The sequence below is a fragment of the Lepus europaeus genome, chromosome 18 (assembly GCF_033115175.1).
Source record: "Lepus europaeus isolate LE1 chromosome 18, mLepTim1.pri, whole genome shotgun sequence".
In the NCBI taxonomy this organism is placed as follows: domain Eukaryota; kingdom Metazoa; phylum Chordata; class Mammalia; order Lagomorpha; family Leporidae; genus Lepus; species Lepus europaeus.
Genome location: NC_084844.1, coordinates 48,615,380 through 48,643,037, shown reverse-complemented (window position 1 = coordinate 48,643,037; position 27,658 = coordinate 48,615,380). Strand labels below are relative to the sequence as shown.

The window sequence follows — 27,658 nt, the reverse complement described above, 5'->3', positions numbered from 1 at the left end:
TTTTGCAAGCCAGACTCTCTTCTGCCCTCCCTGGCTTCTCTAGACCCACCTACCTTCGCACCTCCTGCCCCCGCTCCTGCTGGATGAGCAAAGAAAGGCTCCTCCTCTGTCCCTCCCCCCCCGCCCCACCCTGGCCCAGAGACTTCAGGGCAGCTGCTGTCCTTCTCTCTCCCCGAGGGCTGGGTGCCCTCTTCTGCCTCCTCTCGCTCACGTTGCCCCACAGCTCCATCCAATTCACTGCTGCCCTTCCAGAAAGACCAGTTCACACTTCCCTCTGCAGTTGGCCTCCGCCCCCACGGCTTCTCCCAGATGCCCTTGCCAAGGTCACTGGCAGTGTCCCTGTTGCCAAATCCAAGTGGACACTTCAGCCCAAACCCTGCTCAGCCTGTGGGTACCCGGCACTGCTGCCCAAGCCCCCTCTTTGGTCAGAGATTTCCTTCCAGCAGCCCCAAGACCCAGCTCTCCTGGTTTCCCAGGCACCTTTGGCAGGTGCGTGGGGCAGAGATGGGCTCCCGCTGCAGCTTGGCCGCGGCTCCAGCGTGTCGGGGGTGGCGGCAAGTTGCTCAGCTCTCCAAGCCGCCTCTGTGACCCAGGGCTGGCAACAGACTCTACAAGGGCTGGGGTGAGACAGGATGTGGACAGTGCCCTGCAGAGAGCCTGGCACGCCACCTTGCTCTGCCCCTCCATCTACCACCCTTCAATGGCGGAGTTGGGGAGCTGTCCCTGGAATCTGTCTTCCCTGTGGCAATACTATCCTTGCCTCTTGGCTGGGCACGTGGCTGCCTAGAATGGACACTGCATCTCCCAGCCTCCTTCTGCAGCTGGATCGGGGCACCGGCCTGAGTTCCAGCTCATGGGATATATGCAGAGGTGTTGGGTGGCACCTACTGGGGAACCCTCCTCAAAAGACAGTTGGTGGGTGCAGAGCCTGTGCCTTTGTCATCTTCATCCTTTTCTCCATCCTTTTGCCTGACATGCATACGTGATGGCTGGAGCTTTAGTCACCATTCTGAACCATGAGGACAAGAGCCATACCCAGAGGTTGCTGGGGGAGAGTGGACGGAGCCACATCTGGGAGGTGTCTGCGGAGCAGAGCCTCCATACCGGTCCAGGGCTGTTTTCATGTGGGAGTTCTGTTGCCTAGGTTAAACTTCAGATCCTTCCTGGTACAGAAATGGTCCCCCCGTCCTTGGTTCCGGTTTCATTTGTTTTCTGAGTCATCTCATCCTTTCCCATGGGTCTAGTTACGGACATGGGTCCTTTCTGTCCCTCCCCCATTGCCACGTCCAACTAGTGGTTCATGCAACAAGCATCCATTGCACACCTAACACCATGTGTCAGGCTGTGTGCTGCGGGAACCATGCAAAGGCCCTGCCCTTGAGCCGCTCCCAGTCCGGAGACAGGCAGACACGGGGCTCCAGGGAGACCCCAGCAGGCAGCTCACCCAGGTTCGGCAATGGTGAGGTCGCGGTGGAAGGGCCATGGAACTGAGCCCGCAAAGACAAGCACGGCTTAGGGCACGGATGTAGAAGGCTTGATTGGACCGGTTCTCAGGGTAGCCATGCGCTCAGAAGAATCCTAAGCGGACGCTGAGTGATCGGATTTGTGTTTGTCAACGATTGCTCTGTTGTCAAGTAGAGACAGGCTGATGGCAGGCGAGAGTGGTTGGGGGGGGAGGCCAATGAGGAAGCTGCGGGGATAGTCAGGTGCCAGACGGGGTGGCCTGAGTTGAGGGAGGGGCAGGGGGTTAGAGGAGTGGACGGATCCCAGGGCAGCCTGGCAGGGCCTGATGGTTGGCTGGTTGGGCAGGAGCAGGTAGGCTACAGCTGACTCCCACCTTTTCTGACTCTAACCAGGGACAGGCACAGGAGGCCAGGTTTGGGGGAGTGACATAGGGCTGTGTTTGGGGCGAGTGTGGGGTGACTGCAGGAGGCCTCACAAGGAGAGCACTCGGCATAAGGCATGGAGGGGGCGGCCCTTGGCCCCCGACCCCGCCGCCCCAGCTCGGCCACTCCTGCGGGCTGCTCAGAGGCATTCCCAAACCCAAGCACTCTATGTTAAAAAATCCTCCCTACCCCTACCAAGGTCAAAGCTGAACTCCTGGATCTGCCACTCAAGGCGTCTCTCAACACCTCGGCTTTAGCCTCTTGCCTGTCTGGAGGCCCAGACCGGCCTTGTCCGCCCCTTGCACGCCTTGAGCTTGACCCCCACCGGAAGGGGGCGCTGTTGCCCCCAGGACGCCGGGATTGGGAACGGGACAAGGGATTTGGGGAGGAAGCACCTGCACCCCTCCGGACCAGCTACCGGGCCCGTGCCAAGGCCTGGAGAGATTTCGAGGGGACCCCAGGGCAGTGGGTATCAGGCCTCCCGGGGGCGTGACGAGCCCCGGCCCCGCCACAGGGGAGAGGCCCCTTCCGAGCCTCCGCCCGCTGCAGCCCCGCCCCTCCAGGAGCCGGGCGGGCGTCCCGGGCTCTGATTGGGCGGCTCTGGGGTTGGACTGCGCGTCCGGACCAATGAGTGCGGGCCGGGCCTGGCGGCGGGCGGGGGAGTCGGCGCTGCCTGGAGCCGCGGCGCCGGCGGTCTGAGCTCGGCGATCCCGGCCCCGGCTAGGCGGGCAGGGCGGGGCGCGCGCCGCCGGAGCGAGCCTGGCCGCCCGCCGGGCTGCGGAGACAGTCGCCACGCGTGGAGGTAGGGGTCGGCGGGGAGGGGTCTGGGGGCGGGGAGCGGGAGTGCGAACGCCTGAGCGCGCCACCGTCTGTCCCGAGCCTGCAGAGGAGACGGCTGGGCTGCGAGGCCGCGTCTACGAGGGCAGCCTGGACCTCGTCCCTGTGGGGTCGCTGCCCGCTGTCTGAGGGGCCTGGGTCGGCGGGGTGCGCCCCGGAGCCTGCTGCTGTCCGCTCTGGCAGCCGCGACCGCATCTCTGCGGGCGCCCCGCCACCTGCGTCCTGTCGCCAGCGCTGGTCTGTGGGACCAGACGCGCCATGCACCCCGCCCGGCTCTGCGTGGAGGCCGTGTCTTCGCAGAGTGGGCCCGGACCGGTGCACCCACGTGCGGATCTCGGCGGAGCGCCTCTCCCACGGCCCTCCGGTGCGTGCTCCTTCCAGAGCGAGGTAGGGGGCGGCGACGACTGCGCGGGGCGCTGAGCGGGCGGCGGAGGCGGGCGCTGCGGCTTCTGCGGCCCCGCAGGGCGCGCACGTGTGTGGCGGCCTGTGTGTGGGGTTTGGAGGCGGGTTGCGTGTGTCACGTGGACACGGGAGTGTGCCTGTGTGTGCGAGGGGGCGCAGGAAGGGATAGAGTGCGTGTGAGCGTGGGTCACGCGGACGAGAGCGTGCGGTGTGGAGAGAGTTGCGGGTGTGCAGAGGTTAGGTCCTAGGTCCCAGGCAGTGCCTTGGTGAGTGCCCAGGGGTCTGCGGGAGGCACCAGGCTGGTGCGCTTCGGGATCCGGTCTAGCCCTTGGCTCGGCACAGGCAGCTTGAGCACCTACTGTGTGCCACACTGTGTGCTGGGCCCACGCGCTCCGGACACCTGTGCCCCCGCAGTGGCCAGAGGGGTCATTTCAGGTCTCATCCTAGGAGTCAACCCCTTGCTCAAAACTCTGCTCTGGCTTAGGAGGTCTCTTTGGCCTCTGTCCACAGCCTCCTTCTGCTGCCGAACCAAGCCCCCAGCTGCAGCCAGGAAACAGCTCTCTGGCCCCAGTCCCCTGAGCGTCCATCCTCTCCTGAAATCCTGTTCTGGGGTCCAAACACAGCTTCGATGCTGCCTTCTTGGGGGAGCTGTCCTTGAGGCCAGCACAGTGCATGACGGGGCCTCCGCTCTCTGGAAGTCCTCCTGTCGCAGGTGCTTCTGCACGGGGCGCTGCCCGCCCTCCTGCTGGTTCCGCGGCACTGTCCACCCTGTGACTTCTGCACTTGCCGGCCCCTGGGCTGAAGCGCTGCCTGCTCCCTCCTTCCCTCAGAAGCCGGCTCTGCAGCCCTGCGTCCGCAAGGCTTTGCTGGACCTCATCCTGTCGGGGCCATTCCCCAGCCCCCTCTCTCGGCCCCCACTCAGCAAGCACCCCTTGGCATCTGGTGTACCCGTGCCTGGCTCTTTGGCTTGTTGCTTCTTGTCCACACTAGAAGCTGTTTGACAGCTTTGTGGGCGATCAGAGACTTTGTCTTTTTGTATCACTGCTTCATCTCCCACAACTAGCATGGTGCCTGGTGCATAGCAGGTGCCCAGCGGATGTCTTTTTGCAGGTGTGAATGACCCTGGGCTTGCATCCCAGGAGCCAGTGTCCCCAGCTGTGGCCCAGCCTGGGAACCCCCTGTCCGAAGCTAGGTCTCCTGCCCCTGTGCCTCTGTCCCCCAGCTTCCAAGTTCCTGGAAGGCCAATTCTGGGAGAACTATGAGCATATTTGCCTGTTAGAAATCCTCTCTCCAGCAGCTGCTCTGGAGGATGAGGTGGGCGGGGCGGGGCTGTGAGCCTGGAGGCAGAGAGACCTGTGTGCTGCAAGCAGTAGGAAAGGGAAACAGAGGTTGGAATCTGGAGTTTTTTTCATTATTATTATTTTCATTTTATTTGAAAGGCAGAGGGAGAGAGAGAGGAGAAGGGAAAGAGAGAGAGAGAGAGAGAGAGAGAGAGAGAGAGAGAGAGAGAGAGAAATTCTTCCATTCACTAATTCACTCCCCAAATGCCCACGACAGCCAGGGCTGGGCCAGGTCAAGGGCAGGAGCCAGGAACTCCATCCAGGTCTCCCACGTGGGTGGCAAGGGCCCAACTGCTTGAGCCATCACCCGCTGCCTCCCAAGGTGTGCATTAGCAGGAAGCTGGACTCAGAAGCAGAGCTGGGACTCGAACCCAGGCCCTGCTGTGTGTGCTGTGGGCTCCCAAGCAGCATCTTAACCACTGTGCCCGACGTGCACCTGGGGAAGCTGGGCTTTCTAGGGCATTTGACTTGGTCAGCTTCCCGAGCAGCAGTGGCAGGGGGCTCAGAGGAGGCGGGGGCTGAGCTGTGCTCAGGCTGCAGAGGAGAGGGGGGTGTGTTCCTGGCAGACGGCACACAGCTTGCACAAAGGCCTGGCAGCAGAACAGAGTGTGCCGTTTGGGACGCCGGGGGTCGGGCGTGTGGCAGGAGAGGCGAGTCGGTGTACAGAGGGAGAGCATGGCGATGGGGAGCGCTCCCGGGGAGACCTGGCCTCCCAGCTCACCCCTGTCCCCGCGCTGGAGACAGAGTAGGAGGGCAGTTTCTGGGGACGGTACTGCTGGGGCTGCCCTGCCCAGGAGCACAGGGCAGGAGGAAGCAGCCAGCCAGAGAGAGCTGGGCTGGAGGACAAGGCGAGGCAGAGGTAGAGGGTGAGGCCCGGAGACATCAGGCTCCCTGGGGAGGCCCAGAGGGTGCCCTGATAAGCTGGGTGCGTGGGGGCTTCCCGGGGACCTCACAGCAGGCGTCCTCAAGCATGGCTTGGCTCAGACGTCTGGGCCTCCCTCCGGGGACTGAGTCATCAGGGTGGGGGCGGGAGCTGCGGAGGGCACCCGTTGCCAAGGCTGCCCAGACACTCGTCAGGAGCATAAACATGGCTCCAGGGAGGCGGCCCAGGGATGTCAGGACCACCATCCGTGCCTGACCCGGGTGGCCACCGCGCCCTCGCAGCTCTGCCGCCTGGCCACTCCGGGTCGCCCGTGCTGCTGGTATGCTGCCGCGACGTGGTGCCAGGGTTCTCAGTGGCCTTCCAGAACTCCGAATGAGAGGGATCCGCGCCTGGAGCAGCCCAAGCAGGGCTGCTCGAACCCTGCCAGGCTGCGTAGATGACAGCAGGCGCTGCCTGGCCTGGCCTGCCCTGGATCTCTGCCGGGAGACTGGGTAGAAGGGGCACATCCCCAGGAGAACGAGGCCCGGCAGATGCAGCCAGGGGCTCCATCCCTTGGGAGTGGGCGGGGCAGCCCAACGGGTGTATGCGCCAGGCCATCCCTGAGCCAGGTGGCCATGTGAGGTCGTATTCAGTACATCAGGTTCTGTCTCTGTGGCCTCTGGGTGTGGATACATCCCAGCCCCACATGGCTCCCAGCATAGCCTGCTTCTGGGTGCATGCCTCAGGGCCCCCAAGAGTAGGCAGGACAGGGGCCATCTGCAAGCAAGCTGATGTTCAGGGGCTCGCTGGCGTGTCCAAGGTGGCACAGCCCCACACTGGGAGATCGGGATCAGAGCTCTCCCCAGTAAGGGAGGGCCTGAGGCTGGTCCTGTTTGGCCACGGGACTAGGCCGGTCCTTGGAGGCACCACATGCTCCCATAGGAGTCCTTGCTGTGCCCTGGGCCTGTGTCCCAGCCTGTCTGCCCCTCTGTCTGTCCCCACGTGCCCCCTCGTTACCTGCTGAGAGTGTGTTGAGGCATGAGAGAGGGGAAGGGGACTTGAGAGAGGCCCTGGTTGGACCTCCCACAGACTTGACTTGTGGGGGCCAGCTCCCCTAGCCCCCATCCTGGGGCCCAGGTATGTGCAGTCCTGGAGACCCACGGTGCTGTAAGTGCACACAGGCCACAGTGAGACCTCTGTCTGCACAGCGCTGCGCGCACACACAGCCACACCTCCAGGTGCGCAGCCCTCTCCAACGCAGGCTCTGGTGCGTGGACACAAGCCCTCACCCGCACAGCCTCGGGCGCCAGGGCCCTGTCGCCTGGACACGCGGCAAGAACCTCGGGCCTCCCTCCCTCTCTCCCTCCTCCCAGTCCTGCTTAGTCACCTGAATTTGATCCAGGCGGGAGGGAGGGAAGGAGAGAGGGAGGGCCTGACGTCAGCCCTCACAGCCGCCTTCTGCCGCCTGCGCATCCATCTGGGCCACAGCGTGTCCCGAGTGATCGCAGCAACAGCAGCACAGCCGCCAGCCGCCGCCGCCGCCGCCGCCGCCGCCGCACCACTACTCCCTTGCTGAGCGTGCTTGCTGGCAGGCCCCGGTCTGAGTGCCTTCTGGGCGTCCGCTCTTTTACACCTGACAGCCGCCTCTGCGATTGGCCCCATGTTGCCGATGGGGCAAACCCAAGGCACAGAGGCACAGTCACCCGGCCATGGGCCTGGCAGCCTGGCCCGAGCCTGGGTGCGCCTCTCCAGGCTGGAACAGGAAGGCTTCTGCCCTGACTTGCTGTGTGTGGCCCAGGCCCCCGTCCTTGCCCCTTGCCAGGCCTCCCATTCCCTATCTTAGAGACAGGGAGGTGCAGGTTCAAGGAGGCAGCCTCTTACTAACCCGGCAGCCTCAGGAAAATCACATGGAAATGCGTGGGCCCTGGCAGCCCGTGGCTGCTGCTTGGTCACTTCGGTCCCTTGGTCCCTGCTGAGGCCGTGGGGCAAGGGTTCCTGACTCTGGCTGGAGCCTGTAGGGGGTCCCCTCTCGGAGGTTGCTTTCCCATCTGTCTAATGGGGCTAGGGCTGTAGTGGTCACTATGGCAACCACCCACTTATTCAACAAATATTTGTCCAGCTCCTATTGTGTGCCAGACACTGCTTAAGACACCAAGGCAGACCAGAGAGCCCCCATCTCCTGGAGCTGATGTTTGGGTGGGAGAAATGGCCTGTAGAATGAGGGGACGGGAGCCGGGTGGGTCACCTGCAGGGAGGGGCCTCACCAGGATCAGAGGGCTCCCCTCAGCCTTGGCTGCCTGTTTTCTCTAAGCATTCTGATTTGTGAAGCCTCCCTAAAGCCCTAGCCCTACTCACCACCCCTTCACCTCCTCCAGGAAGGCCTCCCTGATGCAATAGCCTCCCTTAGCCTTCTTACCTCCAGGGAGCCCTCCCTGATGCTCCTCTGGTCCTGTTCACCTCCAGGAGGCCCTATGGTGTTCCAGCCCCACTAACTTCTCTCACCTCCTCCAAGGAAGCTAGGCTGTGGCTCCAGACTCACCAGCCCCCCTCACTGCTCTAGATCCCGCCTCCACATCTTTCCTGCTGCCAGTCTGCCCTTGACCCCGAGCCCGCCATTCAGTCTGCACACACTGTGCTAAGCACCCGTCCTTACCCACAGCCGCCTCCAAGCCGTGCTGTGGGCCTGGGAAATCCGGGAGGGTTTAGCACCCACATTACAGATGGGGAGACTGAGGCTCAGAGGCAGGAGCGAGCTGGCCAAGGGCCCCATGGTAGGTTGGCAGGCAGGACTGGAAGGCAGCCCCAGCTCCTCTGGGGCCCGTGGACTCCAGCCAGCCCTGCCTCCTTGACACCTGTCAAAGCTAGTGCTAGGAGTGGGCCAGACAGGACACCCGCGAGACCCGTGTCTCCCAAGTCGCTGTCTGTGCGGGACACAGGAAGTCAGCACCAGACAGGAAGGGCAGAGGGCAGGAGTCCGCTCACTTCCTTTTCCTGAGAAGATCCTGGGGGGGGGGGGAGGCACCGGGTTGGGCGGGTCCCATCTGAGCCTCGGGGTTCCGTTGGGGTCTGGGTGTAGCCCAGGGTCATGGCCGGAGGTGAGAGCTGCGGCTGGGGCTGGAGGTTGGCCTGGGCCCTGCGTGGCGCCTTGACTGCATTGGGTCCAGGGTGGCTGTGAGGCCAGGCCAGGGGCAGCAGCTCAGCCCGGGCAGATGTGGCCAATATGTTGGTGATGTGAACAAACCAGAAGGAAAAGCCAGGAGAACGAAGGAATGGCCTTGGAGTGCAGTGACACCTATGTGGCCGCAGCCCCTCCCCTCACTGACCCTGGGCCCTGTTGGAGGCTCTGCCTGTGGTCCTGCAAGGAGACCACGCGGGGAGGGGAGAGAGGCCAGAAGCACTGAGGGTGGTGCTGGTGGAGGGGTAGATCAGCAAGGAGGCCTCCCTGGAGGAGGTGGGTGGGCCTCTGCATGGCTAGTGCCCAGCTCAACTTCCAGGAGCAGCGTGGCACTGCTCTGTGGTCAAGGGGTGGGGCCTGGGGTGACCCTGGACCCTGTCTCCCTCCATGCTGCAGGGCCTCCAGCCTTCTGCCCAGGTCTGTCTGTCCCAACTCCAGAGCCTCAGATGCTCTCTGCCCACTTGTGAAGCCAGAGTGGTGGAAGTGCCCATGCCCATTTTACAGGTGGGCATACTGAGGTCCAGAGGGCTGGTGTGCCGCAGAGATGGCGCTGGACGTGTGCCGTTCCTAGGGACAGGCCTGCATTTGGGCGCTGGTGGCCCCGGCAGAGGGACTAGCTGGGCAGAGGCATGGGAGGCCGCAGGGCTGTGGCTCTACCAGGAGCAGGGCCTGGGTCTGACCTCGCTGCCCCAGGACTAGCCCGACACCCAGGATCGAAGTCCTCTCTGCCCTCTTTCCTCAGGTTCCCAGCCAGGCCACACAGAAGACGCCCGTGGCCCAGGCCATGGAGGGAGGCCCTACTGTCTGCTGCCAGGACCCTCGAGCAGAGCTGGTGGAGCGAGTGGCCGCCATCGATGTGGCCTGCTTGGAAGAGGAAGCCAGGGACCCCGAGTCTGCCAGCAATGGCGTGGCGCCTCCGCCACGGCCCAGAGCCGCCTCTGTGATCCCCGGCAGTGCCTCAAGACCCCCACCAGCCCGGCCCAGCCTCTCAGCTCGGAAGTTCTCCCTGCAGGAGCGCCCAGCGGGAAGCTGCCTGGACGCCCGGGCGGGGCTCTATGCCACGGGGCCCACCAGCCACATCTTGCCCCGGGCCTGGCGGAGGCCCACCATCGAGTCCCACCACGTAGCCATCTCTGACACTGAGGTTGGTGGCACAGAGCTAGGGCGCCTCGGTAGACAGCCGTAAAGACCCTTCTCTGTCCCCTCTAGCCTGGCACTCTCAGAGTTGGGGCGCTCACTTGCTAGCAACAGGGCCTCTTCCCACCCAGGGGAGCTCCTGCAGGCCCTACTGTTCCCTCCCCAGACCAGGCCTAGGAAAGAGGCCCCTCCCTCGTCCCCTGAGTCCTCTTAGAGATTTGAAGAGATGCCCACCCTCCCGCCAGCCTGACCCCCCCACCTCCCCGCAATCTCATGTCTTAGCGGCCGCTCTGACTCAGCAGCTGCCGGCCTCTGGGCTCCCGCTGGCCCTGTCCTTGCCACTTGGATCTGAAAGCGAATTTGAGTACAGAGCAGTCTACGAATTTCAGAGGCTGAGCTAATGCTGCTTTTTTTTTTTTTTAAAGATTTATTTTATTTATTTGAAAGAGTCATAGACAGAGAGAGGGAGAGAGAGAGGTCTTTCATCGGCCAGTTTACTCCCCAAGGAGCTGCAATGGCCTGAGCTGGGCCAGGCCAAAGCCAGGATCCTGGAACTCCATCTTGGTCTCCCACATGGGTGGCAGGGGCCCAAGCTCTTCCGCTGACTTCGCAGGTGCATAAGCAGGGAGCTGGATCGGAAGCGGAGCCGCTGGGACTCTTACCAGCACCCATATGGGATGCCGGCGCCGCAGGCAGCCACCCAACTGTGCCACAGCGCCGGCCCCAAGGCTGGGCTTCTTGTGCCTGAACCAGGACTCTCGGTCTTTTATTTCCAAAACTCCCTCATCTTTGTTGCCCTCACGGTCAAGGCCTTCTCGTGTGATTGCTTCTGGAAATACCTGCTAACGTGTGGCTTCCAGACCCGAGAGTACGGGCAGGAATGAGAGCATTTTCCTCCCCCACTTCCTGGGGAACCAAGCGCAGCCTTGGCTTTGCCACATTCCTTTCAGACATTCCCAAAGGCCCTCCTTGCTCACGGGGCCCCCACCCAAATGTGAAAGGTGGACTGAGACCTGGGGGCCTGGGGCCAGGGCTGGGCTCTGAGCAGACTCCTGAGGTGGGACCAGTGCTGCCTCTGGATCAAACTGTACCTGATCCCCTCTTTCCCTGCCTAGGACTGTGTGCAGCTGAACCAGTACAAGCTGCAGAGTGAGATTGGCAAGGTAGGCTTGAGGCGGGCCAGGAGCGGTGGGGCCCACAGGACCCTCTGCTTGGCCTCATTCCTTCTGCATGGGGTGGGGTGTGGAGGTTGAAGTAGAGCCAGGAAGGCTCCAGCATGGATTGAGGGAAGTTTTGACCTCTTTGGGAAGTCCCCAGGGGCAGGTGGGAGACGGCTCCCAATTCCTCACTCTCCGAGGTATCTGGCTGGATGACAAGGAGGGAGTGAGGGAGGCATGGAGGCACAGCGTTGAGCCAGGCAGGGCCAGTTCCCCCCCGCCCCACTCCTTATGTGTGAAATATGTACCCATGGGGATGGAGATGGGGTGCTGATGGGCTGTGGGGAGGGTGCTGTGTCCAGGTGGGGCTGACCGGTGCTTCTGTGCAGGGCGCCTACGGCGTGGTGAGGCTGGTGTACAATGAAAGTGAAGACAGGCACTATGTGAGTCTCGGGGCCGAGAGGGAGGGTGTGGGGAGCCGTGGCCCAGGCCCCCACCTGGGTGGGGCAGAAGTCGGGCTGCCTCTGAAGAGAGGGTTCTACCCACGGGTGAGCCTCCTGACACTGGGGCTATGCAAGCAGACGCTGGCTTCCTCTAAGCAAGAGCTGCACGGAGCCAAGCTGGGGGCAGGCCTGGAGTCAGATCATGCACCTGCAACCCCAGCTTTCCACATGCCTCAGCCTGCCCCCTGTGCTGGCCAGCGGCACTGGATCCCTTTCCGGATCTCTCTCTGTGCAGAGCTGGCCTGTGCTGGCCCCTGCCCTGGTGGCTGCCGGCAGTGACACTTCTGTCCCTCTCTGCTTAGGCAATGAAGGTTCTTTCCAAGAAGAAATTGCTAAAGCAGTACGGCTTTCCACGTAAGTGTCTGTCTGTCGTGTCCTGGGGGCTGCTGGGCTGGGAGGCAGAGGAGGGGAGGCGTCTGTCCCTGGCTAGGCCGGGTTAGGAGTGGGGACGGCAGGAGAAAGCCCTGGATCGGGCCTTGCAGGAGGCTTGCTTGAGGCTGGTTGCGAGGCCACAGTGAGGCCCGGCTGCTGGGACAGGGGCTTGACTGCCCTTCCTGGTCGCAGGTCGCCCTCCCCCGAGAGGGTCGCAGGCTGCCCAGGGAGGCCCGGCCAAGCAGCTGCTGCCCTTGGAGCGGGTGTACCAGGAGATCGCCATCCTGAAGAAGCTGGACCACGTGAATGTGGTCAAACTGATCGAGGTAGGTGGTGGAGGGGAGAGCAGGTGAGAACCAGCACCTGAGTCTTGGGGGGGCACTCAGCGCAGACCCGGGGATGCTGCTGAGGGAGCAGGCGGGGCCAAGGCCGCCAAGGGCAGGGCTGGACCAGGGCTGGGGCTGCAGGACACGGTCTGGACGCCGTGTGCTGGTGAGTGCTGGGTGAGTGCAGTCCTCCTCTGCCACCTGCTTAGCTCCTGCTCCGTGTCCAGGGTGGCTGCAGCGCGTGCTAGGGCTCCTGGGGCTGGCCAGGATGAGGAGGAGGCCTGGGACCCCACCCCAAGCTTCCTCAGGCCCCAGCCCCTGTCTGCTCCCTCTGTCCAGGTCCTGGACGATCCAGCTGAGGACAACCTCTATTTGGGTGAGTGCTCTGGCTCTTTCCACAACCGAGGGGACACGGCTGACGTGCAGGTGGCCCGTGTGAACGCGCTGTCCTCCTGGGGCCAGAGGGAAAACACACGTTCTCCAACCCGGGAGTCCCCCGTCCAGCCCTGCAGAAGCAGGCCCAGCCGAGGGAGTGGGATGCAGGAAACTTCCCGGAGCCCCCACTGCCTGCTCCCCACGCATCCACAGGACAGGTGCAGGCCGGGAGCAGGGTTCCTGGGCCTTGTAGCGCTGTGCTTCAGTTTCCTCCACTATAAAATGAGGCTAACAGTGGTACCTACTTCATATGCCAGATGTGTGCACTGAATGAGCTATTACCTACAAAACACGCTCACTGTTATCCTTGTCAATGATATCCATGTTGTTAATGAGATTCCTCATGCCTGGCTTAGGGCTGGACATAGAGGAGGCCCAGCAAATGAACTGGCTGAGGAATTCGAGGCCATGGCTTTCGTCTCCACTCCCTACCCTCCCTGCCTGTCTGCTCTGACCTTGGGGCAAGTTTCTGCCCCTTCTCTTAGCCTGTTTCCCCGGATGCTGCTGGGTCCTTACCCGGCACCTGAGGAGCATGGGAGGCAGGTTCATGGCAGGCCCCACCATCCTCCACTGACCCCTCTGAGACCCTGGGACCCCTGTCTTCTCCCCCCCTCGACAGTGGCTGCGTGCCACCTGCCTCCTGTGCTCCGGAACAGGGAGGCCCCGGCCCTGGCTGCTTTGCCGACCTGGCCACCCCTCACCTTCTCTTCTCTTCTTTTCTTTCAGTGTTTGACCTCCTGAGAAAGGGGTGAGTTCCCCGTCCCCATCAGGCAGGTCCATTCTAATCCAGGCCTTCCTTTCCCTCCCCACGCCCTCCGGCCCCAGGGTCAGCTCCTCTAGGGGCAGTTGGAGGTCAGGCCCCGCCCTCGCGGGATAAAGGAGGGATGGAGAGGATCCTTCCTGGAGGGCCGGTGGGGCTCGGCGAGGCCAGGATGGTGGAGAGGCCGCTGACAGAGGAGCTGGGAAGATTTGGATGGAGGGGAGGGGGAAGAAAGGAGGTTTTTCAGGCAAAAACATACAGGGGGACTCAAGTCCTACCTGCATTTAAATCACAGAGGTTCTTTTCTTTTTCTTTTTTTTTTTTTTTTTTGAGATTTATTTATTTATTTGTGAGGCATAGTTACAGTCAGGCAGAGGCAGAGAGAGAGAGAGAGAGAGAGAGAGAGAGGTCTTCCATCTGCTGGTTCACTCCCCAGTTGGCTCCAACAGCCGAAGCTGAGCCGATTCGAAGCCAGGAGCCAGGAGCTTCTTGCAGGTGCAGGGGCCCATCTTCTGCTTTCCCAGGCCATAGCAGAGAGCTGGGTCAGAAGTGGAGCAGCCAGGACTTGAACCAGTGCCCATAGGGGATGTTGGTGCCACAGTGCTGGCCCCACAGTGGTTCTGTGAATGGAGCCGGTAGGACTCTGTTTGTTTCCATGTATAGAGGGAAAGCTGAGGATCCGAGAGGGCGAGTGCCTTGCCCAAGGTCACACAGCTGTCGGGTTCTGTGTGAACGCCTGCCCTGTTTGCTTTTGTAGGTGTTTGCAGAGCGGTTGACGTGGAGTAGTGGGCACGGGGTGGGGGGGCTGAGACCCTCAGGGCCAGGGCCTTGTGGCCTGTCTCTCTCACAGACGGGTCTGAGGCTTGCCTCGCTGCCTGGGGGTTCTGAAAGACCAGTGGGGGTGGGGTGCAGGGAACAGTGGGTGGTGTCCCTGTATGACTGAGGAACTTCCACGGGTGTTTGACTCCATGCAAAACAAGTAATGGTTTTCTTTTTCTTTTTAATATTTATTTGATTTATTGAAAGGCAGAGTTACAGAAAGGCAGAGGTAGAGAGAGAGAGAGGTCTTCCATCTGCTGGCTCATTCCCCAAATGGCCCCAATGGCCAGAGCCGGGCTGATCCAAAGCCAAGAGCTTCCTCCCGCACGGGTGCAGGGGCCCAAGGACTTGGGCCATCTTCTTCTGCTTTCTCAGGCCACAGCAGAGAGCTGGATTGGAAATGGAGCAGCCAGGACTTGAACTGGTACCCACATGGGATGCCGGCACTGCAGGTGGTAGCTTTACCTGCTACACCACAGCACCAATGCTTTTCTGTTGCTCTCTGGATCTGTAAGTGGAGCCAGAGTCCTGCCAAACAGTGTTCATGTGATTAGATGTGATTACACGCAATCATGTGGTCACACGTGATTACACGTGGTTACACATGATTGTACATGATAGGTTCTGAGAGCCCCTACTTCATTGGGAAAAATAGACCAACTGCCACGCCATAAACTGGCCTCATGATCCCCTAGGGGGTCTGGATCTAGTTTGCAAAACGCCCCTACAATCGTTTGATGATGGCTGAGTGCTGAGAGGAAGCCATACCAAGTGGGTCAGAAATTAGGATAAAGCCGGTTTAGATGATAATGGCTGAAAAGGGATATGAAGGTCTCTGTGTTTTTGAAGTGTTCATTCTATGGGAGAAAAAGTTACCATCTTGGGTTCTAGGGACCCTTATGGGATGTCCTGGCCGGCCAGCCCCTGCTCACCTGTGGCCCGCCTTTCCTCATCCTGAGTCCCGATGAACAGCCCTGCCCTCGCCCCTCCCTCTAGGCCGGTCATGGACGTGCCCTGCGACAAGCCCTTCCCCGAGGAGCAAGCCCGCCTCTACCTGAGGGACGTCGTCCTGGGCCTGGAGTACCGTGAGTGACGGCTTGGGGCTCCAGGACCTAGGAGTGGGTGGGGTCATTCCTGTCCGTCTGCGCAGCTCTGCCAATCGGCTTCCGTGGAGGCGTGGCATTAGCCTGTGGGTGGGGCCAGAGGCCGCTTAAGGGGAAGTGGGTTAGAGCCGCCTGCCTCTCTGGGCTTGCCCCAGGTGCTGGCGGAGCCCGGTTTTTGTCACTGCCATCGTGTATTTGCTGGGTATTCCGTCTCTGACTCCTCTGCTGGGGCCTTGGCCGAGCCTGGCCTCTCCCCACGTCTTCAGGAGATGTAGCATGGAAGGGATCTGTGTCCCGGCTTGAAGGTCCATGGGTTCACCACCCCAGCTGAGCCTCTGTCTCTGGAATTCGTGGTGCTCACTCACTCTCTGATTTCATTCATTCACTTCATTCATTTATGAATGCCTGCCAAGTGCCACCTGGACACTGAGAGGTGGCTAGGATGCAGATCTGGCCGCAAAGAGCCCACAGGAGCAGACAGATAACATACAATAGTGTCGTCCCAGCTGGGGAGGCTCAGTGCTGGCGGGCTGCGGGGGCTGGGGGAGGCTTCTTGGAAGAGGCGGCTTGTGAGCAACGCCCTGGAGATGCATAGGAGCTCCCTGGCCTGGTGGAGAGGCTGGGAGAGTGCTGCAGGCAGTGGTACGGAGGGCAGTTGGCTCCTCCTGTTGAGGATGGGGAAGCTGCCGTCCGCAGGGGGGCGGGGGTTAGTGGAAGTCGATGCTGGACCCGCCATCCAGGCCCCACCGGGAGGGCCGGGGGTGCCTCTGGAGGATTGGCATGGGGTTGTCCTCGCAGTGTTTGAGCCCCTGAGTGCTTGAGCAGGGGATTTGTGACTTAAGAAGCTCTAGCGGCTGCCTGGATGGGAGGGCGAGAAACAGCTGGCTAGGGAGGAGGCTCTGTCCCCAGCCTGAGTGACAGATGGGGCGGCCTGGATTAGGGCAGCGGCAGTGTCGGTCAGGAGGGTGTGTGACGGAGGCCGGGTGGCCTGCACGGGTCACCGACAGGTCTGGGGCGAGGTGGGCCCCTGATGCTTAGCACTCGGGCTGGGGTCGGGGACCAGGGGTGCTGCCCATGGCACCACCATCTTAGCTTGGCTCTGGGAACAGGGTGGGCACCCAGTGGAGGTGCGACCTGCCGTGATTGTCTTTAAACCTTTTTTGAGCATGTCCAGTGCCTGCAAAGTAATGCTGTCCTTGTGCAGAGGGGGAAATTGAGGCACACAGCAGGAAGGGCTTTGGAGACAGTACCTCGGAAGAGCCTGGAGGTGTGGCATGGGAAGGGGATGTTTCAGCCTTGGTGTGGTCAGTGGGAGGCACAACCCTAGAGCAGCCTGGCCCCACCCCTTCCTGTTCTGGGCCCTTCTCTTCCGCAGCAGGCCTGCTGTCCCCCCCCCCCCCCACTCCCCCAAAGCAAGCGAAATCTCACCTGGTTCTGGAATAAATCCTTGCCAGGACTTCCCTGCAGTGGGCTGGCTCGCACTAGGGGCTGGACTGGTGCATGAATGTAAGCAGTGGGACCCTGACCAGCTGCTTTGTGGTTCTGGCCCCACAAAGGGAGATAGGATATATATATATATATATATATATATATATATATATATATATTTTTTTTTTTTTTTTCATTCAAGAGGCAGAGAGATGGAGAGAGGCCGATAACCAGAGCCCCTATGCGCCAGTTCACTCTCAGATGCCTACAGTGACCCTAACTGGGCTGGGAGCCAGGAACCCAATGCAGGTCTCCCACATGGGTGGCAAGCACCCAGTAACTGGAGCCATCACCTGCCTCCAAGGATCTGCATCGGCAGGAAGCTGGAGTCAGGGCCCAGAGCTGGGAATTGAACCCATGCACTCCGATATAGGATGCAGACGGCTTAACCGTGAGGCTAGAGGGGCTCCCTGGGAAGGGAGCGTCGAGGCTGCCTGCGAGGGCTCTGTGGTCAGGCAGGCCCAGGCCTGCTTCTCGGGGGGTGGGGACATGAGCAGCAGCGCAGGCTCTGGGAGGCCTGTGAGCTGGGGTGCGTATGGTCTTGCTGGGGAATTGGACATGGGGTCTGTAGGACAGAGCTGGGATGATCGCGCGGTGTTTGGCCTTTCACAGACGGGGCAAGGGTGGGGCGGTGGCAGGGGCTTTCTGTTGCATTTGTTTTTGTTGGTGGTGGAGGTTGTAAGCAGAGAAATCTGGTTCTGGGTCAGCTGTGTTATTCCTGTGACATACTGAGATACAGATCGATCTTCCTTTCAGTCGACTGACCCGGTGGAGATGTGTGCGGGGAGTCGGCATGGGTGGAGAGCTGGAGCTCAGGGAGAGGCGAGGGCCTGTGTAGGTCACACCTACAGCCCCTGGGTGTGGTGCTCTGACCCCTGTGTGTCAAGTCCCTGGCCCCTAGTAAGCAATCAGGAAAGTGCCGTAGGTTTTGTGGGTTTTGTTACTGGGTGTCCACTCCCCCTGCCCCCCGCTGTCTCCCCTCCTCTCTGACATCTTGGGGTCTGTTGGTCTGGGGAAAGGTGTGTGCTGAAGGGGAAGCCCACAGTGGAAGGCTATGGGGCAGGACCAATGCGTTCTTTGTCTGGAACGTCCCTGGCTGTCTTGGCCTTGGCCTGAGCTAGCTGGCTCTTTCCGGGGGAGCAGAGCAGGCTCCCAGTCCACTAGGCCGCTTCCTCCTGGAGCTGGCTGACCATCAGCCCAGCCATGTGCGTCCTGGTGGTCAGAAGGCTTGGGGTACCTCCCTCTCTGAAACCCTATCAGCCCAGACCCCTAGGGTGAGACAGTGCCTTGGTAGTATACCACAGTCCCCACCATCCCACCCAGAAGCAGGGACACCTTGGCTCAGTCTGGGTGGCAACTAGACCTGGGGCACTTATGGGGGGAGGTGACTGCGGGGAGGGTCTATGGAGAATCCCCTCCCCCAACTCCTCCGACCTTCCCCTCAGCATCAGGTGCCTTGTTTGTCATGGAGAAAACCCTGCCACTGGAGTCCAAAGACTCCCAGGCTTTGTGGCTAACAGCCTGGGCAGAGCCCTCGGCGTCACCTGCACCGTGCAGCGGCCAACAGCTGTGACACCCTGTTCCGAGCCCCGCCCCCCCCCCCCCCCCAGATGAGAGAGCACACGGGCCTGGATGTCGCAGCTGGCGTCCTAGCCGCGTGGGGGCGGGCAGGGGTCCTGGCAGGGCCCCGGGCCAGCCCGTGTGCCGCCTTTCTCCGCAGTGCACTGCCAGAAGATCGTCCACAGGGACATCAAGCCGTCCAACCTGCTCCTGGGGGACGATGGGCACGTGAAGATCGCAGACTTCGGCGTCAGCAACCAGTTTGAGGGCAACGACGCTCAGCTGTCCAGCACGGCCGGGACCCCGGCGTTCATGGCCCCAGAGGCCATTTCTGATTCTGGCCAGAGCTTCAGTGGGAAGGTGACTCCCAGGGCCAGGGCTGGGCTGGGGCTCAGAACAGCTTGCAGTGGGGACCCAGTTTCCAGCCTGAGGGTAACCAGGTCCTGGTGTCCGGGGACGTGACACGTTTGCCTCTTCCTTGGAGCCTCCTCACCTTTGACCTCTCCTTTACCAGCAAAATGGCACCAAGTCTGCCCTGTATATGTTTCCTGCTGGTTACTCTGTCCTGGGCTCTGGGCTGGGCTGTGAAACAGGCAAAGCCAAAACCATGTGGCTCTCCGCCCTTCAGGGTGGACAACAGCACGTGGGATTCGTGGTTAGGGGATCTTGGTTGTGGCAGGGTTTAAACTGGGCCTTGAAGAATGGGGAGGATTTGAGCAGGAGGTACAACCCAGAGAAAGTGCGAGAGAATGAGGACATGGGGAGAGAGGCCCAGTGGGGTCTGGGCAGGTGTCAGAGGGTCTGGAAGCTTGGCCTTTCTCCCTGAGTGACAGGGGCAGCCACACAGCTTTCTGGGTAAGCGGTGACTGTAGCGCCACACACGCCCTGGGGTGAACAACTGTTGTCACCTGCCCCGCTACACGTTGCCAAAGTGGTGGCAGTTAGGAGGCATTTGGATGTATATGTGGCTCTGGGGCTCAAGACAGGTCAGGGAGGTGGTTTTAAACAATATTTTATTTTAAAGAATATTTTATTTTTGTAGAATTCATGATGTTTTATTTTGAGAAATCCTTTTTTTTTTTTTACTAGAATATATTTTAAGTTTTTTATTTGTTTTTATTTTATTTGGAAGGCAGAGGGACAGAGAGATCTTCCATTTACTATTCACCCCCCAGACACCCACAACAACCAGGGCTGAGCCAAGCCAAAACCAGCAGCCAGGAGCTCCCTCCGGGTCTTCCGCGTGAGTGGCAGCGGCCCAAGCACTTGAGCCATCACTGCTGCCTCCCAGAGTGCACAATAGAAGGAAGCTGGATTGGAAGCCGAGGAGCTGGGACTTGAACCTGGCACTCCAGTATGGCAGGTGGCTGCCCCAAGCAGCGACTTAACTGCAGAGCCACATGCTTGCCCCTAATTTTGATATAATCCTAAATTTGCAGAAGCATTGTAGGAGTAGCACAAAGAAATCCCATAAATCTTGTTACCCAGATCCACCAATTAGCAACATTTTATCTGATTTGCTTCTGTTCTCTATTTGGATGTACTCACATTACTTTTCTTTTTTTTTTTTTTTTTTAATGTTATTGCTTTATTTATTTGAAAGGTAGAGTGACAGAGAGAGGGAGGGACAGAGAGAGAAAAAGAGATCTTCCATCTGCTGGTTGACTCCCCAGTTTAGCTGCAATAGCCAGGGCTGGGCCAGGTCAAAGCCAGGAGCCTGGAACTCCATCTGGGTCTCCCATGTGGGTGGCAGGGGCCCAGGTACTTGGACCGTCTTCTGCTTTCCCAGGCACATCAGCAGGGAGCTGGATCAGAAGCAGAGCAGTTGAGACTCAAACTGGTGCTGCTCTATGGGATGCAGGTTTTGCAAGTGGTGGCTTAACCCAAGTGCACCACACTGAGGGCCCTTATTCCGTATAATTTTTCCTGGTTCAGGATCCAACCCAGGGTCACTTGTCATCTCTCTTTGGTGCCCTTTGATCTGTCTGGCCTTTTGTTTTTGACTGTCGTGACCTTGGCGTTTGGGAAGAGAACAGGCCTCTTTTGTAGCCTGGTGTCAGCTTGTGTTTGTCTGGCATTCTGACTGGTTCAGATGGTGCACCTGCAGCCAGAGCAGGAAGGGAGAGATGGGAGACCCATGCACATAAGGGACAGAAGGCAGGGGCGGGGGGCGGGGAATATGAAATGAGCATTGTTAGAGTCCAGGGCAGGGGGGGTGCCCGTCGGTGCCTGAAGCAGGGGTGCGGGAAGAAGGTGGCCGCTGGCTTGTCCAGTGGGTTACTGGGAGGAGAGCTGACCCCTTCAAGCCAGAGCTGAGTTCGTGAGTGTAAGTTCAGTACACACCATCGTTTCTGGGATGCACCTGTTGAGCAGGAAGCCTAAATGGATTGGGCCTGTCCTAAGAAAACTTTAAATGCCTACAATGCAAGGAACCCTGTTCTGGTCGCCCTAGATGACCAGCACAGGGCCCAGCACAGAGCAGACACCTGGCGGCATTTGTTGAGTGAATATGTGACTGGAGCGGGGTGGGCTGCGGTGCTGGTGCCTGCAGGGGGCTGATGTGAGCGTGCTTCATCCTAGGCCTTGGATGTATGGGCCACTGGAGTCACACTGTACTGCTTTGTCTATGGGAAGGTGAGTGCTGGGCGGCCGGCAGGGCAGGCGCGGGCCCTGGCCCCTAGCAGAGCAGCTGGGCTCCGTGAGCCAGGACCTGCCTATTGCAGGAGACCACTTCACTTTGTCCGTGTGGGAGGGATTCTTGCACAGGGGTCCTGGGACAGTGACATCCAGGGGAGGCGCGGGTGGTGGCGTTGCCACCTCTCCAGCCAGAGAGCTCCCTGTCCCGCATCCCTTGAAACCATCCATTCAGTTGCTTATTCTTCCCACAAACTGTCCTTCACCCCTGCCCTGGGTCAGGCTGCACCTTGGGGACATCCAATGATGACATGGCCAAGATCGCTGCCCATGGGTGCTACCACTCAGGGGACATGTCCCCAGACTCCAGGTGCTGGGGGGGGTACCCCGGCCTCATGGCTCCCACGTGCCGTGTGCCAGACTCTGCACAAGTTAGATGAGCTCCTTCCCATTCCCATCTGTGGGGGCCCCAGAGCCGCCCAGCCTGTCCCACGTCACCGGCCGAGGCCCTGGGCCTGCATCCGTCGCCTGCCCTCTCCGCCCCACAGTGCCCGTTCATCGATGACTACATCCTGGCCCTGCACAAGAAGATCAAGAACGAAGCTGTGGTGTTCCCCGAGGAGTGAGTTGTTCTCCCCCAGACCCGGGACTGAACAGTGGGGCTCCACCCACTCCTGGGGGGGGGGGGAGCTGGCTTGCAGAGGTGGAGGGAGGGGTGCTTTTCCCTGAGCACCTGGAGGGCTGGGAGAGTGGAGCCCAGGGTCTCTGAGATGTTAGGGGCAGGTTGCCCGGAGGCGACCTCAGAGACTCGGAGCTCCCCGGTCACGCCTTCACACCCTTCCTCCACTGCGGGCCTGCCTGGGCTCGGTGACGCACCCCCACCCAGCCCGTGGACTCAGGGGCTGGGTCCACACAGGATGAGGGGAGCGTCCAAATACCAGCATGCGTCCCAGTTCACAGAGGAGAGTTGTCACTGCGGCTGGGACTCGAAGCTCCTCTGTCGCCCCCGCTCCTGCTCCCATCGTGACTGGGCTGTGAGCTGGGGGCCGCTGGGAGGCCTCCCTACTCCTCCCTGCTGCTCCTGAGTGTGGCCTTGGCTACTGAGGCAGTGGCCTGAGTGCCCAGCTCCACACTCTCAGGGCCCTTCTCCCATCTGCATGAGGGCCAGGGGCAGGTCAGAAACGGAAGTGGCCACTTCCGGGCTGGTTCACCTGCTGAGTCCAGCTCTTGCCTGTGTGGAGGCTCCAATGGGCCCTGCACCCTGCAGACTTCCGGCTGCAGCCCTGCTCCCCAGAGCCACCCGTCACCTCCTCCGGTGTCCTGACGGGCTGGCTTGGGGCTGAGAGTGCTGCTCCCTCCCCTGAGTCTCCCACCCCTGCCCACCCAGGCTGGGTAGCCATGTGCCAGCCTGTTGACCACTGGCCTTCCTGGCCACTTCCAGGTGGAGGAGAGGATTGGGTGGTGAGAGCAAAGGCCCCTGTGTCACATAAGGCGATCTTTTTCAACGATGTTCACCGCCTGCACCCCCAGGGCCTGTCCAGCTCCCACGGAGCACCGCGTGTCCGTGGCCTCTGCCTGAGTGACCGGGTCACTTCCTACTCAGGGAGGAGCATCTGCACTGTTTGTTCTAGAACTCTCTTCTGGAGCCTCAGGAACCCCCTCTGAGGATCAAGGCGTGGCTGTGGCCACAGGGTGGGACAAGCTCACCCTCATCTCCTTCCTTCCCTCTCTCTAGGCCAGAGGTCAGCGAGGAGCTCAAGGACCTGATCCTGAAGATGCTGGACAAGAACCCCGAAACAAGAATTGGGGTGCCAGACATCAAAGTAGGGGAGCTAGAGCTCTTGGGCTGGGCCAGGTCTCCTTTCTGGAGAGACCGGCCCTGGGATGTGTGGGTACCGGGTTCGGGTTGTGGGCCGAGCGAGGGCTTTCGGACCGAGTGCTGGTGGAATGGCTGCAGTCCTTTGCCGACTGGGTGGCTGTGTGCCCGTGGCCCTGCCCCACTGCTGCCCTCTCGGCATCCACAGTTGCACCCTTGGGTGACCAAGAATGGGGAGGAGCCTCTTCCCTCGGAGGAGGAGCACTGCAGCGTGGTGGAGGTGACGGAGGAGGAGGTGAAGAACTCGGTCAAGCTCATCCCCAGCTGGACCACGGTGGTAAGAGGCGGGGACGGAGGCTCCCTGGGCCCGGGAGGGCTGTGTCCTTGCTGTGCTGCCTGGCCCGGCCTCTCCTCCACACTATCCTCCCCACCTTGCTGGCCGGGGCTTCCAGCCTGGTCTCAGCCTCTCCGCTCTGCACATCCCAGCCGCGTTGGCTCCTCTCCCCCAACCATCGGGCCTCGGTGCTCTGGCCCCTGCCGCTTCCTCTGTCGGTTGAAATGGGTCAGCATTGCAGCAGCTGCCCTCGAGGTGGGCAGCTACGGTGGACCTGGCTGCCTGGGGCCCGTGCGCCTCACACCAACGCGTCCTCTCCAGATCCTGGTCAAGTCCATGCTGAGAAAACGTTCCTTTGGGAACCCGTTTGAGCCGCAGGCACGCAAGGAAGAGCGTTCCATGTCTGCTCCCGGAAGCTTGCTGCCGTGAGTGCCATCGCCTGTGGGTAGCAGTGGGGGGACCGAGGCCCATCCCCCCAGCTCTCACTGTCGTCAGCTCTGTAGGCTGAGCCCAGAGCCTGGGGTCTCACTCAGGTCTCGGAGCCGGGCCCTGTTTGCACCTGTCCTTGGGGCTAGTTGGGGCTCGAAGGTTCCTTCCTGGGCCTGCCTTGGCCTCAGTCCCAGACCCAGCGGCTCTCGCTCACATCCTGCCAGGGGTGAGGAGCTCGCTCGGGCTTCCTTGGAACAGGAAGACTTTTCCCTGTCGTGGGGGCTGGATGTTGTCACACTCTCCCACTGGGTCCAGCTCAGCTCTTGGGGGCTTCAAATCCGCCGCCCCTTAGTGCCTGGCAGCCTGGCAGAGGTTTGCAGACAGGTTTATGTCTGCTGCTTGCAAGAAGCCTGTGGGCGGAGGGGCACTGCTGCTCACAGGTCCTGGCCCCTGTGGACAGGGCGGTTCCCCTGCTTTACTGAGTGTCTCGCGGCACCTGCAGCCCTTGGGGAGGCCATGTGCCTAGGCGGTACCTGGCGGGTGCTTTTGTCCTGAGGCGGTGTGGACAGGCCCAAGGACTGGGCCAGGGCACGGGAACCCCATTGGCAGAAGGCTTTGTGAACCACACTTATGTGGGTTCCCCACCTCCTGGGACAAAAGCCTTTGCCCAAGCCTCTGTGAGCCCGTCCCCAGCCCTCCGTGTCTCCCACTGTGGTCAGAGTCCCCAAGGCATGCTGGAGACTGGATGCAGACCTGAGCGAGGCCTGAGGGGTCCTGGGCCAGGGCTGCCTTGTGGTGGAGGCAGGTGCCTTGGCCCCTCCGGAGAGAACTTGCACCCGTGTACCTCCAGGGTTTCCTGTGAGGTTCCTGGCAAGGTCAGGGCCCATCACAGTGGATACACTGGTGTCTGCCCCCTGCTGGTGGCTGCTTGCAGCTAGGGCCGCCTGTGGAGCCATGGCCAGGGCCTGGAGGAGGCCTGGCAGCCCCAGCTGCAGCTTTCCATCTCTTCCGGGAGGTGGTTGGGTTTGGGTATGGTGGTGGTGGTGGGGGGTGTCCCAGGACTCATTGAGGTCTGAAGGCCCCAGATGCTGGAGTCTTGCCTAATAGTGCAGATCATTTATAACTTGGCATCCAACGAGGCCACTTCTGAGAGTGAAAGGGGAAGCTACTTATGCTGATGCCAGGACAGCAGGCAGAATCTACACAGCACCGAGCAAACTGGCCGCTGGGAGACTCTAGCTCAGTGCCTATGTCCCAGCGCCCCCTAGTGGTGGGATGAGCCAATCGCGGGTCATAGAGCACCGAATTTGTACCCTGCAAGCTGTGATGGTGATATTGGGCTTAGTATTTCCCAGCTGTAAAATCCTAGAACTCTGATTCAGGTTTAATCTCAAAAGCGGATTTTACCTTATCATCAGGTCTATGTTTGTCCTTGATTGACTCTAGGATAATTGATGAAACTGTAGTAGAGTGAAATGGGATTCGTTCTTTTTCAAGATAGCAAAACCCATTCACTGCTATTTTTCAATTTTTTAAAAAATTTATTTGAAAGAGTTAGAAGAAGATAAAGAGAGAGATATAGAGAGAGAGACTTTCCATCTGCTTGTTCACTCCCCAAATGACTACAATGGCTGGGACCAGGCCAGGCTGAAGCCAGGACCCTGGAATTCCATCCAGGTCTTCCATGTGGATAGCAGGGGCCCCAAGCACTTGGGCTATCTTCTGTTGCTTTCCCAGGCACATTAGCAAGGAGTTGGATTTGAAGTGGTGGAGCCTGGACTTGAACCAGCACTCATGTGGGATGCTGGGACTGCAGGCGGCGGCTTAACCGGCTGCACCACAGTGCTGGCCCCACACTCTCTGGGAGGGAGAAATCAGATAGAGGAAGCTGCCAGATGTGTAGCAGAATCCCGAGACTGGCAGATAGGAGCTGCGCCCTAGGCAAAGCAGATGCAGGACAGAAGCCCCTCTGCCCAGCTATGGGAGGCTCGTGGCGGTCTTGACCTTGCTGATTCTCTGAGGGTGCAGAGAAGTGAGCTGACGAGAGGCTCTGGAGGCTGGCTGGGAAGTTTGGACTTCATCTTGGGAGCCACAGAGGGGTGTGGCTGGAGGCTGGGCGTGTGGGTACCAGCCGAAGTGACCGCCATGATGCAGGGGCCAGACAGAGGCTGGGCTTGGAGGGGTCGTTGAGGGGGGGGTTCAGATGCCTTGTGAGTGTCCCCCGAGGGCCCTCTCCATGTCCCCGAGGGCCCTCCCTGTGTCCCTGAGGGCCCTCTGCCCCCGTGTCCCCTGAACAGGAAAGAAGGATTTGGCGAAGGGGGCATGAGCTCGGAGCTCCCCGGCGTCCAAGAAGACGAGGCTGCGTCCTGAGCCCCTGCATGCGCCCAGGGCCGCCGGCAGCACGCTCATCCTGCGCCTCCAGAGGCCCGCCGCCCTCCTGCGACAGCCGCCCCTGCGGGCAGGGGGCTGGGCCCTGCAGCCCCTCTCCCGGCCCCTCCCCCGTCGTGCTGCATGACCTCCGCGCGTGCACGTCCAGGGACAGGATCGGAATGTGTGTCGTCTAGGGTGTGGCCAGGGGGCTCTCCCAGGCCTGACTCAGCCCATGGAGGAGCCTTGGAAGCCCTTCCCCGCTGGTGGGCAGGGCCCAGGGCAGGAGGTGGGAAACCCAGAAGGCAGGTGGAGGCCTGGCTCAGCACAGGGGCGGAGCCCTCCCACTAGGGTCAGCGGCCACATGCCCCGCCCCCTCGGGGGCTACCCAGAAGGCTGCTGCAGAGGCCCTGGGCTCCTCCACGTGTTCCTGGGCCGCACCAGGCAGAGGGCCAGTGTTGGGAGAACTCGGATTCCTTTTTTGTCGTCTCTTATTTCTGTTTTTAACCTGAGGGATGGGAGGAGAAGCTATGTGATAGCATTGCATAGTTCCCAGCACAGGAGGACTGAACAGACTGTTTCACCATCTGGAAAATGGGCTGAACTGAACTGAGCTCTGAGCAACGGCCTGAAGCAGGAGCTGCCGGCTGCCCTCCCTCCTGCCTTCAACAGCTTCCCAGAGCTGAAGCTGCCGAGGAGGAAGCAGGGGCCAGCCTGGACCGAGGGCTGGGAGCTACGCACTGGGCTGTGGCCCTGCACCTGCTGCAGTAACTGGAATCCAGTCACTGGGCCTGCGCTGGCTTACCCGTCTGGCCCTGGAAGCCTCCGTCACATTCCTACCATGAAGGGAGAACTGCCCGGGATTGGAGGCATTGCTAGGTGAGGGGCCCCAGAGGGCTGTGCCCCCTGCAGGCAGCGGTCGGCCTACGGCCTCACCCTGAGGACAGTCAGCGGCCAGCCTGCCCGGAGCAGCTGTGAATGGCCCTTCCAGAGTGATCACCTCTGCGGGACCAGCCTGGCCGGCGGGAACACTCGGAGATGACTCGGGCCTCAGACGGCATCCCCGAACACATGGACCTCCGCGTGGGTTTCCGATGCACAAGGGCTTGTTGGGAGGAGGAGAGGGAGCCGCGCTGGAGGAGGGCCCAGGTCCTGCCGCGTCCACACGCACACGCACACGCACACGCGCCCGTGCGTGCCCACCTGCTGCACGCAGCGCATTCGCATGTCTTGCCCTGACCAGTACATGCATCTGTGGTTTCTGTGTCTATTTAGGCCTGGGAGCAGGACGTGGCCATCGTAAGGGGGTCTACACTGTTCCCCATCTCCCCTGTACTGAGCAGCAGTGCGATCCAGGGCTTAAATGCTTCGGCGCTGTCTTTAAGAACACTTTATGGGAGCCATTGGGGGGCCAGGGACCCCCTGTGTGCTGGGGCCCAGAGGGCCATGGCTTCAGGGAACTCTGGGTGGGACCCACCTTGGGGGAAGCTTGGAGGCGGGTCTGGCTTCAGGGCCCATGGCGGAGCCCAGTGGGGTGTGTGCCTGTGGCCGGGGGTTTTGCAGGCAGCACAAGTGATGAGCAAGCTCCCTAAGAGTGTTTTAAACATTAACTTCCCAGGAAGTGAGCTAAACACAATAAAAGCCCTTTCTTGAGTTAAAAGAGTAAAGCTGTGTGTGTGTTTTCTGTACCTGGAGACCTGTTCTCCTGCGCCAGCTGGCTTTGCTCATTTTTCTGGAAAGATCTGAATTGCCCGAAGTCCCACCTGCACAGGACAGGAGTCGTGAGAGGTGCTCTTAGGGGAGGTGGGGGCGAGGAGGACTGGCTCAGGGTCCAGGACACAGCTCAGACCCCTAGGGAAGTCCCATGGCTCCTCCCTGCGAAGAACTGGGTATTTGGGAGCTTGGGATGCCTGTAG

The 27,658-nt window shown here is 60.8% G+C and overlaps 1 protein-coding gene across 4 annotated transcripts; it reads left to right on the top strand.

Annotated features, from left to right (window-relative positions):
- The first annotated feature begins 2,635 nt into the window (after positions 1-2,635).
- CAMKK1 (calcium/calmodulin dependent protein kinase kinase 1) lies at positions 2,636-27,399 on the top strand. 4 transcript variants are annotated; one of them, XM_062216727.1, is made up of 16 exons: positions 2,636-2,688; positions 9,245-9,646; positions 10,755-10,802; positions 11,186-11,239; positions 11,602-11,653; positions 11,864-11,997; positions 12,337-12,373; positions 13,159-13,180; positions 15,008-15,096; positions 18,323-18,522; positions 20,743-20,796; positions 21,345-21,418; positions 22,532-22,619; positions 22,821-22,949; positions 23,268-23,371; positions 25,673-27,399. In XM_062216727.1, exons 2-16 carry the CDS (start codon positions 9,287-9,289, stop codon positions 25,743-25,745), a joined length of 1,518 nt encoding a protein of 505 aa, XP_062072711.1. In that variant the 5' UTR covers positions 2,636-2,688; positions 9,245-9,286; the 3' UTR covers positions 25,746-27,399. The 4 variants fall into 4 exon arrangements, with proteins under 4 accessions (XP_062072711.1, XP_062072713.1, XP_062072712.1 ...); XM_062216729.1 differs by lacking the exon at positions 2,636-2,688 and adding an exon at positions 3,023-3,110; XM_062216728.1 differs by lacking the exon at positions 2,636-2,688 and adding an exon at positions 3,051-3,087.
- The last annotated feature ends 259 nt before the right edge of the window (positions 27,400-27,658 follow it).